At 39.5% G+C, this 12,733-nt stretch overlaps 2 protein-coding genes across 2 annotated transcripts; both read right to left on the minus strand.

Annotated features, from left to right (window-relative positions):
• Nucleotides 1-604: 604 nt before the first annotated feature.
• LOC139137197 (uncharacterized) lies at nt 605-12,130 on the minus strand. The gene is made up of 3 exons (XM_070705176.1): nt 12,026-12,130; nt 9,316-9,925; nt 605-3,631 (listed from the first exon to the last, which is right to left on the minus strand). Exons 2-3 carry the CDS (start codon nt 9,881-9,883, stop codon nt 3,147-3,149), a joined length of 1,053 nt encoding a protein of 350 aa, XP_070561277.1. The 5' UTR covers nt 9,884-9,925; nt 12,026-12,130; the 3' UTR covers nt 605-3,146.
• LOC139136424 (adhesion G-protein coupled receptor G7-like) lies at nt 1,258-1,998 on the minus strand. Its single transcript, XM_070704149.1, has one exon. The coding sequence runs from the start codon at nt 1,996-1,998 to the stop codon at nt 1,258-1,260; it is 741 nt and encodes a 246-aa protein (XP_070560250.1).
• Nucleotides 12,131-12,733: the final 603 nt, after the last annotated feature.

Consider the following 12,733-nt stretch of genomic DNA (forward strand, 5'->3'; position numbering starts at 1 on the left):
TTGTTCTTGATTTTGAAAGAGATTCTTTGGTTGAAAGTTTCCTTGAGAGAAGTTTGAGCTCAAGTTTTAGTCTTTCACCTTCGAGGCGCATACTACCTTACGTGGAAAACCAAGTACATTTATGAAAAAGGGTAAATTTCTCGAAACTTCACTCAACTATGGGATTTTCCCATAGACCAAAACCGTCGGTTTAATTTTTTATTGATTAGATATCTTTATCTGATGATAAACTGAAGAGGTCGCACTTCAAGAACAGTGATGTAATCTCCATGATTTTGTTCAATTCAGAATAAGTCGAAGACATATTTGAAAATCAATACAAAGAAATACACATCACCATGACCATAAGAATATTAGCAATACAAGTACAGAAAATTTTCTGTTACTATTCTAGAAGTTACACAAGCAACTGGGTTTCAACATTTCATAACGTGTGAATAATTAGGAGTCCAACATGTGTTTTTAAAAGTTCTGAATGAAATGAGTTCATTATTATCACATCTAGAAAATAAAGAATCTACAGTCTGGATAGAAATATGTGTCATCTATAAATATTCGTACCAGATTCGTGCTTGTATAAGAAGGTTGACATTAGTGTAGCAGCTCACGGTGGTAGCTTTCCAGATAATGATGTCATAGTCAATTTTATGGCCTTATGTACTGTATCGCGGCCATATATTACGAGGCAAACCCTGTTTTTTAGAATGCCAGCACAGAAAGTGTAGTTTACACACAGAGAACTTTTAGAGAAAGTAAAGGCGAAAGTTTATCAGTTTTATCTCAAAACCAACTAATTTGAACGCGCTAATGAATGCCAACAAGACATAGTGCGACAACGGTAGGTTGAGGATAGCAACATCGACTTTGGTACGTGCATGTGCGTGCATTAATTAAGAATAGTGCTTCAACGTCTTTCCCTCCGACACTTGAGGGCGCTTTTTGCTGAAAGTGAAAAAAGTTGGCCGATTTGACCAAAGCATGCCGTCTTGTCGTTTTCTATGTTGGTCTATTTTATTTTCCTTACGCTTTTGGTACGCCTCTGGCCGAATAAAATAAAATGGCGACCCGGCCTACCCTATTAAAACCTCCCACCCTTTAATTTTTTTCACATTTTGGCATGTATATGTCAATTTCATCTTTGCTTGATTTCGAATGCCCACACCCAAATGAAAATAAGCTATAATTCCCGATCGATGTTTTCTATTTTCTTTAGGAATGTTGAAACAACTCATATTTTTTATGCCAATAGTCTGGCGTTTATGAATCCAGACTTACGGAGTTATCCGCTTCGACGGATGACTTTGTCAGTGTAGCCACGGTCGTTTTATTATCACGGCGCGATTTTGACGACTCCGAACTCTTTCCGTCGCTTCGCCAGCTTTTAGAAACTTCAGCAAATAGGATGCGACTGAAGGACGCGAAGATGAAAATTCCCTGCGAGGCGTTCAACAACGTGAAAATGTAATCTATGACGAGGTTGTTCGCGAATGGCTGTGCCAGCCCAAACACCCAGGTGACTCCCATGATGCTCGCCAACCGGAAGCTCATGATTAGCTGCCGCTTGCTGGTGGAGAAGGACTTGTTTTCGAGGTTTCGGTTGTTCTTCATCACGTTGTAGTGGACGCTGAAGAACGCGATGCAGAAACAAACGATGTTAAAAACTATCGCTGTTGCCACCGGGGTCAGAAAGAAAGTGACAAACGCCGTCTGGTCATGAATCCAGCAGTACTCGCCCTCGCCATAACCTACTTCAAAATCAGTGCAGTTGCAGTTGTCAACGAGAACAGCGACACCAACGATAACGACAGGTAAGCCCCAGCCTATCAGCGAGTAGACGGCGAACAGGGCGGTGTCGAATCGTGTACTGGGTATGTATATACTCCTCGCGAACACCCGGCACACGTCGAACGCGATTACCGCCATCCACGAGAAGGATACTAGCCAGAAGTAATGGGTGCATGCTGCCATCACGCGGCAGACAGTGGACAGGTGTGTCATGTTCAGAGTGGTCAACAAGAGCAGATGGGCGCAAAAGAGCGAAGAACAAAGGCAACACATCATAAACCCATGCAAGTTGTGGAAAGACGATACAGTCAAATGTAACATTACGGATGCAAAAAGACACAGTAATGAGAGAACCGTACAAGCAAAACTTATCCAGCTTAAAGTACCATCTACAACTGAACCTACAATGGCGACCGCATTTTCAAAACAGGTATACACCAATGACTCACCCGAAAATTCTGAAAACAAGCGCACATACTTGGTCGTTTCTAGTCTAAAATTGTGATAGTCAAACACAATCACGTGCTTTCGATTTGATTTTATCAACTGTCGCTCATCAAGCACCAGCATTATCCCGTCCGGGCACAAAAGTTTGGCGGGATAACAGATATCTAACATATAGTGCATCTGAATTTCCCGCGTTGAATTGCTGGCCCGCAGAGAGTTACCGGATAGCAGTTGATGAGCGTCTGTCCACCTTATCGTATTCAGGAAGAAAGACTCCCCAGACGTGTTAAAATAAACGTATGCTTTCTCGGGAACAAAAGTGAACACTTCACCTACCAGGTTAACCTGAGTAACTGCACCGTCTGGACAGAACTGTGCGTTGTCATTAGTTTTCGATGCATGGAAAGCCGACATGAGGTGGAATTCAAGGACCCCGAACGACAACCCTAACTCTTGCACGGCCTTGAAACATGCTTCGCTGAAAACTCTGAAATATGACTCAGCCCATAAGATTTTAACAACTAAATTGAGCCTATTGATACCCCCTAGCTGCTCAAGGTTTGAGATGTTTTGGAACTCGATTAGATCTACAAGGTTTTGCATTATCGTATTTTGAATATCACGATTGATTTGAAATAGCTCATCGTCACTTTGGAGAGGAGTATTTTCAAGTGACTCATCGCCGAAGACGACAGTCAACACCCATACAGAGGAATCGTGTACAGGCAAGTCGGTCATATTGAGCTCTGACTGGTGGAAATTTGGGGTGTCCGACTCCCCGCGACATTCACTGCCGATCACGTACGCACCGCCGACGCAGGAAGCGTTGTTCTGCAAAAACACCTCCCTGCCCGAGTTGTGTGAGTCCGTGGACAGCATCGTCCTGCCGTCCCGTCGTACTTCAAAAATGACCGTCAGGTAGGAATCGTGTTGCCACCAGAGCCCTCGCCCGTTATGCCGCAAAAGTTGATCTGGTAGCCGTTGCAATAACCGCAATAGTGGTTTTTAAAGTACGTGTTGGGCACTGTAACACCAGTTTCGCACATTGAAAAATTTGACTGGCAAAAACTTTCCCACAATGCAAAGAGCTCATCGTCCGAGAACAGAGTGGGGTCGCAAGTTGACAGGTACTCTGTGCATGATCTGACACGGCTAGAATATACGGGCAGATCATGGGTCACTGTGCAATCTTGAAAATTAGACAGTTCACCGACTACATGATCGACGTCGTTGTCAAGAATATCGTTAAGGTTGTTTCTTCTGAAGCAGTTCCATTTGGTCAGGAAGTAGAAGATATCAGTCTCGTTCTCGCCGTGACATACACTGCAGAACACGTTGGCATAGACTTTATAACTTCCGGTGGATACGACCGGTGTGTCCAACAAGGCGATGTTTGTATCTGCATTAAAAGAACAGAAGATGGAAAGCGTGTAAGGTGGTACGCGGCACGAAATTGAAAGAATTAGACTTTGGCTATAAGATTCCCTGGGGAGCATTCGATTTTTACAGGGAGGGCCGGGGGGGGGGGGGGGTCGGTGGAAATCGGGCGGTCGACTTTTACGAAACGGTTTTGTTTTTTAGTTTGTTTTTTTTTTTGGGGGGGGGCAAATTTTACGAAGGTTTGTATTGACTTATGGAAAGAAAAAAAACTACAGCACTGACCAAAAAGTACATAAAACAATACAAACATGGCTTTATTCAGTCTGAATAGGTGGTAACAAGCAGAAAAGAGCTCTTTTGTACACAAAAATAAATTTTCAAGTTGAGAAATAAGTGCCATACCATGTTCACGATATAACTTTTGTAACACTTTGACTCTTAATGAATAAGATGAGATGTTGGGACGTAGATGCTTCTAAATTTGACTTCGGAATGTCACCAAATGTTGATTCACTAGACATTGTAGTCTATGAGGAAGCTATGAATATTTTTTTTAATACAAAACTAGATAAATCTGTGTACTTATAGACCCTTGATTATTGATATTAAAGTGGCACTCCCTCTTGGTAACATTTTTAAAACACATTTTTAACTCCGCTGTCAGCGACGCGGAGCTTATCAAATAGGTTGATTTTCCGTCGTTGTCCGTTGTCGTCTGTCGTCGTCATCCGTCGTCCTTCATCCGTCGTGCGTCAACAATTGCCTTCTCCTCTGAAACCGCAAGTCCAATTGCTTTGAAATTGTATATGCAGTTCACTTAGGGTGACCTCACTTAAGTTTCTTCAAATCGTGTTCAAATTTGCATATTTGTATTTTGGGGCATTTTTTGGTGTTATTGGTAATAAATCTTCTTCTCTGAAACCACTTGTCCGATTGCTTTGAAATGTGATATGCAGTTTACTTATGGTGACTTCAGTCAGATTTGTTAAAATCATGGTGAAATTTGCATATTTGTATTTTTAAGGCAATTTTTGTCATTTTTGGTAAAAAAATCTTTAAAAATCTTCTTCTTCAAAACTACCAGTCAGATAGCTTTGATATTTGGTACATATGTCCCTAGGGATGATCTTTTTCAGATTTGTTCAAATTGTGCAGAAATATGCAAATTTGCATTTTAAAGGCAATTTTGGCCATTTTTGGTAAAAAATGTATTTCTCAAAAAGAACTGGTCAGATAGCTTTGAAATTTGGTATACAGGTTTCTATAGATGAACTAAGTAATATATATTGAATTTCTGATGAAATCTGTAATTTTGTACTTTTGGGGCAATTTTTGCCATTTTGGTCAAAAAGAGTGTATTTCCAAAATTACTCATCTGATTACTCAGCTTTGACATTTGGTATACAGGTTCCTACAGATGAACTAAATGATATTTACTGAAATTATGATGAAATCTGCAATTTTGTATTTTGGGGCAATTTCCGCCATTTTTGGTCAAAACATGTGGCTCAAAAAGTACTGGTCTGATAGCTTTGAAATTTCGTATTCAGGTTTCTACAGATGAGCTAAGTAATATGTATTGAATTTCTGATGAAATCTGTAATTTTGTATTTTTGGGGCAATTTTTGCCATATTTGGTCAAAAAATGTGTATTTCCAAACTACTCATAGCTTGAAATTTGGTATACAGCTTTCTATAGATGAACTAAATTATATTTATTGAAATTATGATGAAATCTGCAATTTGGATTTTTGGGGCAATTTTTCCATTTTGGTTAAAAAATGTGTTTCTCAAAACGTACTGGTCTAACAGCTTTGAAATTTGGTAAACAGGTTTCTATAGATGAACTAAATTTGGTCTTTTTGAAATATGATGAAATCTGCAATTTTTATTTTTGGGGCAATTGTTGCCATTTTTGGTTAGAAAATTTTATTCTCAAAAACTACTCATCAGATAGCCTTGGTTGACATTATCTTTAGGAATGATCTGATGTGATATATTCAAAGTATGATGAAATCTTCAATTGTGTATTTTAGCCACTTTTTTCTAGCGATTGCATTGAGCTATCAAAGATTTCCACCTTCTTCATCAACATGTGTCAAAAATAGTTATTCTCTACATAAACACAGCGGAGCTATATCGGCCGCTAGGTCGCTTGTTTAATGCTAACGGTCGATATTTGACGTTGCGACTGCGCGCGGATCGCGAGATATCGATAAAAACATGTCCTCAAAAAATGGAAAGTTTGAATTCTGATGGCCCACCTAAATTCAACTTCCGAACATCGAACGTTCGGCACTGGGCCGTTATCAACTAAGCTATGGAGTACGAGTCTACGCTGACGCTGCTGTACGCCACAGTACTACTCGCGTTAGTGATCGGTCATAGTGTGGGAAAGCCGAGTCTTACTGACTCGGCAAAAAAGCGAAAAACAAAGTTTGCTGATTCCACCAGAATTCGCATAGGTGACTAGCACAGATACGCGTGGTTGATACATGGCGGCCGCCGCGTGGTATGTATAGACGCATACCGCTATGTATCGAACCACGCGTAACCGTGTGGCAGACGACAAAATGTAGTCATCAGAGGCGGCTAATATTTTACATGTAAAAACTGGTATCTATGTGGTATTGGTTAAAAATATAATACAACTGATTGAGAATAATGAAAACGACAAAAACTAAGGAGAATTTTAAAAAAAATTACCTGAGGTAAAGGCATAATGCTGTATATAGTCTTCGCAGTGTTAGGTAAATTAATTGCATCGTTCGAACTTATTATGGACTCCCTTGAATATCGTCAATCAGCACAACAACAAACCTTCGGGGGATTTCGGGAAACGATCGTAAAACTTCGGGATGCGAAAAATACGCTAGGGAAATGACATGTTTTTATCGATATCGAGCAATCCGTGCGCAGTCGCCACGTCAAATATCGACTGTTGGCATTAAAAAATGTGTTTTAAAAATGTTACCAAGTGGGAGTGCCACTTTAATGTACTTTATAAGAATAGGGTATTCGGTTTTGGAATTTCACCGAAATATTCATTCACTCTGTACATTGTAATCTATGAGGAAACTATGAATATTATTTTTCAAATACAGAAATGGCAAAATCTGTGTATTTAGATCGCTTTATTATTGATTTTAATGTACTTGGTAGTAAGCTAGGTGGCTCCAAGTGCATGATTTGTGTGTGCAAAAAATTTGATTTGGGAATTTCACTGAAATGTTGATTGACGATACATCGACGGTCTATGACGAAACTGTGAATATTTTTTGCTGTGTATTGATAGACACTGGATTATTGATATTGATGTACTTGATTAGACAAGGGTAGTTACAAGGAAGTCACAAGTCATGCCACATGGTACTTCCAAATGTCAACTCCACCCCAGGGCCTTAAGAATGCAAATGGTTAATCGATCAAAGCAGATGAAAAATTGGGGTGGGGATGACATTTTACAATTGATTGATTTTGGAGGGGGTCAAATTTTAGAAATTCAATTGGGGGTCGCTTTTTGCATTTCATTTATACATTAAATTCAACAGACCCCCCTCCCCGTAAAAATGAATGCTCACTAAGAAAACTTCAAACAGGGATCACCGAGCGAAATTTGGCACAAAAGAAGCAAATTACTATTTCCAGACACTTGAAATTCAAAATGATCGACATCCTGTGTAAACTGTAAAGGGAAAAATCAAATTTTTGATTTTCACGAAATTAAATCGATGGAGTAGAGTAATCGTGAGTGACTCCATGAGCTTCGAAAATGAGCCCCCAAAAGCGATAGACCAAAAAGTAATGTAACAGTTTGACAGTCCGAATATCTATCCCCAAGGTGTCTTCTACGAAAGCCATGCAATGCACTAAATCAGATTAGAGAACACAGGTTGCTTGGGCCACACACAGACTCTCCATCCATTGGTGATTGACTGTACTGATACGACAGTATCGTCCACCTGAGGGGAATTAATACCATAAGGTATATTACGCGGATATCAACAAAATATCGATTCACAAGTAGTTTGACTGCCATTAGGAGAGTTTATTGGCTTGATGTCAAGTCATACAGTAGCGTGCCCAGCAGCATCGTTGTCTGCCCTTTTCTCATAAAGTTATCCCTTTTAAAAGAAAAATACCAATCTAATTGTATTGATTCAGTAACATAGTCGTTCATTTGGCATAGATTGAAGGTGGCTAGAATAGGAAGAAGAAGGAAGAAGAAGATTGTTCTTAACATGTTCGAGCATTTGTTTAGATATACTTTATATTTAAGGAAAGATATTTCTTGTAAGATTAAAGTTTGTTGAATAAAATGGTTGCAACGCGTGATCCAGATAATAATTATTGCAGCCCCAACAGCTGCTAATTTATGCCTTATTTTCATAATGTCAAATCAAAGTTGGTTCGTGTAAATGTGCTAACTAAAGGACTTGTATTGAAGTATCACTGCTCGCTGATTTGGACCGTGCCTACACGTTTTAAAAGGCTTAATATTAAACGGGTGCCTCACCCATAAAATGGCGCCCCACGGGAAAATACAAAAAGAGTATTTCCTGCACATACACATCGTGATCATACCAGAAACAAGCTTGATGCCATTTACTTGAATGCACAACACATGATCGCCAACATTTTGTTTGTTTAATCTTTATTTTCTCTGTCATATGATTAGTTTTTGAAAATGGCGGGAAATCTAAAATGACGTGAAAACCTCTGAAATTACATGCCACTTTTGACAGTCATTGTTTATTCTCTACTGGGTCATCTAAAGAAAACTCTTGGAAAACTAAAGATATTTTGAGATCGTTTGACAAACATATGCAGCTATTTGGGCTTTAAGGGAAACGACTCCTTGACCTCTGCTCATACAGGAGTCTGGTTTAATAAAACCAAGGTGATTGGCCTATAACTACTGGTGTAACTAATGTATATCAATATAAGAACCCGTAAATATAAATATATGGAGTACACAGTGTGTCAGAGATGTGGATTCTTTTTATTTAAAAAGTAAGCAAATACAATATAAGTATTGTGTATTTAAGAACACCTTTTAAATTTTCAAATATCCACTGGCAAATACCCTATGCTTGTTCTTGATTCTAAACTTGTGTCTGCGTGTAAACTTGTGTGTAAAATTTGCCAGTGAATCGAAGTTGATCTTGTTTAAAGGCTCCTAATTTCACCAACACCAGAAAACACGAGGCAACCACGTTATCAGACACAAATTACAATATTCTAGATTCTGGATTCTTTCTTTGATATCGTATGAGTAACACACAACTTAAGCATACTATCATTGTCAACATGTACACGTATTGGTAGCTGTCAATAGGCAAAGAGTTGGTTGCCTCGGTTTTTTGGCTAATCAATTTTTCACGATTCTTTGATCGTCTGCTGCTTTTCACGACCCGTTTTGAAGTCAGTGGAAAATATGAAGTTTACAAATCTTCATTTTTTAAAATGGGTAACCTCCTACACACATACCCCCAGGCTATTTCCAACATCCGTAAATTTTATTAATTCGCTTCCGACAGTCCTAAACTTTGCACGGGTAAGCAATTATTTTCATTCTTGGTCATGAAAATGGACGATTCGGAATTTCCTTAAGGAAAGTTTGAGTTCAAGTGTAGAACTCTCTATTTGAATCGTTTTATCTACAAAAACAAAGACAATTTATGATATTGTGTATGCGCTTACTTGATAACGATTCTCTTTCTTCCTGTGCCAGATCATCAGTACACAGTCGACGTACATAACCATCGGTCCAGTCCCCAGGACACCCATGTGTCACCCACAAGCCCCGGTAATCTGTGTTTTCCGCGAGCTGACACCGTTGCCAGGCGCCTCCAATGGGATTGTCGGTTGGTTCCATTCGGGGGTCAGTCGGTATGATCCGCTCAGCGATCTCAATCTTGTCTTCTTCTTGCCAGTCATGGTCGGCGCACGCCCGCTCGAAATCGTGACAACACTCGCCGTACAGCTTGCAGTTGTAGTCGCAGTGGCACTCCCACATGTTATCGCGGTACACTGGCAGGAAGACGGCGTCCCCGCACCGGGTTCCGTTGCCGTGGAAGCAAGAGTCGTAGGTCTTCACGTAGGTCGACGTGCGGCACTGCAGTGTGCGGATGTCGTACGCAGCAGGGTCGATTTTAGGATATACGTAATCGACGCTATTGTAGTCGTTGTCAATAACCCCGATGCCCATCATATCCACTGCTCTCACCACTTGCAGGATTAAAAAAGCAACCCTTGCGGTGACAATCATGTTGTAACGGATATATGTCGTGCCTTATGGTGTATTCTCATTCTGGAGTGTGCGAATGATAGAAGGAACATAATTGAGGTGGTATGCATCTCGAAAACATAAAACTTCAAATTTTCACTCCTACGCAGTCAAAGAAAATTGAATAAAACAATTGCATAACGAAGTATATAAATAAGAGGACTGCGGGCAAATTCAAGGACACCAAACTACTGAAAATCAGGCGTGCTTTGTATGTAATACCTGAACATGGAAACTTTAATAAGTCATTTGCAAAGGCAAGGTGGACAATTCCTTGAAAAAAATTAAATTAGCATACATGCGCTGTAGAGCAGAAAGTAATTCTGAAAATGCCAAATTCCGAATATCTGTTCCCGGGGCGTATTGTGCCTTGAAAGGAGCGCGTAAGCAATGTCATTCTCTCAGTGTAGGTGAAACATCCATCGCGTCGTTTTAACAAGTCACTGCGTACGCGTCCATAGTCTCGGAGCGGAAGTAACATTGGTGCTTGTAGAGCAGTAATTTGTAATACTTTCGTAATTTGTAATACTGCAGTAAATTGTAATAAACTTTGGAGTAATTTGTAATAATTGAACTAACGCAATTTGTAATCAAATTTGGAGTAATTTGTAATAACAATCACTGCAGTGATTTGTAATGACATTTGGAGTAAATTGTAATAAAGCTTTTTCGATGAACCAATCTCTAATTTGAATGGTGGTACTAGTCAGTGAGCAGACGCTGATTGCGTATCCTTTTATTTCGAGCAAACGTGTTTTCTTTTAATCATGTTTTAGCAAAGTTTTAACATGTAAAAGGAATAGATGGATTTTCAGGTAACAGACGGCCTTCTATCTATCTAGCAATCATGGGAGCGCCCTGTTATCCTTCCCTGAGAACCGGAGTCATCAACAAGCACTGTTTAAGTGTTTTCAAAAACCTAAATTGACACCCCTCTGAAGCAATGACGATGGCGTGATCAACTACTTTAATTACATTCGTAAGTAACTTACTGGGGACAGCCTACCTAAACCTAACCCAGCTTCAGATTGACTACATCATTAGGGTTTGGTCAATAGCCTAACTGTATTATTTCTTCAAATATACTAAACAAGAGGTAAACTTTTGGATACTTATATGCAGGGCTATAGCACACTAGTATTTCGTCCGAATGAATCAAGGAGTTTATTGGTTCTGTTGTATACCTGGCGCGATAGTAGCCCAATTTCGCGACAAACGGCAAAAGCTTGGCTCCTTTCCAGGCTTGTAACTCTTGCATTTCTTTGAGAGTTATAATGATTAAAATATTTTCCAAAATTCTGCAAGGTATTTGACCATTTCCAATGATTTTTCTACAAAATTTGTATACATTGCAGAACTTTTGGAAATGTTCCAATCATTATTACTCTTAAAGAAATGCAAGAATTATAATCCAGCAAAGGAGTCAGCTACTATCGCTCCAGTAAAACATACCCAATGAACTCCTTAATTCTTTCGAAGAAAACTTTAGTGTGCTATAGCTCCGCTTAAAGCCGCACTTTTCAATCCCAGGTTCTCGCATTAGTGGAGTTCTCCTCCAAGTCAAACACTTGGCGAGTACGATGTTTGATTTCTATAACATTAATTACACAAACTGATCTCAACCTTTTGTCACCTTTTGCTAATCCTGCAAACAGAGTTTATAAAAGCGCCTTTCAGTTTTCAAAAGTTTCGGTTCTCAGGGAAGAATGGAAGGGCGCTCTTACCGTGGAGAGATACTAGTAGCTAGAAGGCACTCTGTTACCTGAAAATCCATCTATTCCTTTTACATGTTAAAACTTTGCTAAAAATGATTAAAAGAAAACACGTTTGCTCGAAATAAAAGGATACGCAATCAGCGTCTGCTCACTGACTAGTACCACCATTCAAATTAGAGATTGGTTCATCGAAAAAGCTTTATTACAATTAACTCTAAATTTTATTACAAATCACTGCAGTGATTGTTATTACAAATTACTCCAAATTTTATTACAATTTAGCGCAGTATTACAAATTACTGCAAAATTTTATTACAATTTACTGCAGTATTACAAATTACGAAAGTATTACAAATTACTGCTCTACAGCGCTACTGCCTACACCCTCTATGTATATGTCATAACTTACCCCATTGGCAGCCATCCATGTCCAGTGGGAAGCAAGCGTGCAGTCGCCGAAGGTATGGAAACAGTCGGCCAACAGTACGGTCTTTTATTAGCACCTGGTACTTCCTTAGATGTAACTTGAATGCATCACTAATGAACGGAAAACACTGATCTCTGAGGATGAAAATTGTCAAGTGATGTTGACACATTCGGATGTTTCCTCCCATGCGTAGCGTTAAGGCCTCTCCAATATTTCTCTTTTTCTGGAGCGGATCCTGGCAAATCGTGGAAACAATGGTACCAGAATACGATGAATAGCAGTCTTACGCCCTCTTCGGTCACAACATCTCCTCTGAGGAATTGGCACCTCGTTGCACGTGGAGTAGAAGGGACGATATTGTTCACACTCATTGCCTACGTCATCAATTTTGTCGTCGAGAACACTTGCAAGAGTGAGAAGCGGAGCTTTCTTTCTCCATGCAGAGAGAAAAAAACATTGAAAGTTTTTGCCTGTTAAAGGCTCTTTCCGCCACGATTTTCACACATGTCTCAAGTTTTCGTTCAGACGTAACGTTGACGAAATTCATTTTTTTGCTACGTTCATCATAAGGAGATTGCGTTTCTATGCCGTTTATGATTACTATATGCGAATGGCGCCTATCTCGTGAAATGACGATTCATGATGTTTTACCACAGAAGGTTTGCTGTCAGTAAAAAAATAATCGTGCCC

This window comes from Ptychodera flava, chromosome 7, assembly GCF_041260155.1.
Source record: "Ptychodera flava strain L36383 chromosome 7, AS_Pfla_20210202, whole genome shotgun sequence".
Taxonomy (NCBI): domain Eukaryota; kingdom Metazoa; phylum Hemichordata; class Enteropneusta; family Ptychoderidae; genus Ptychodera; species Ptychodera flava.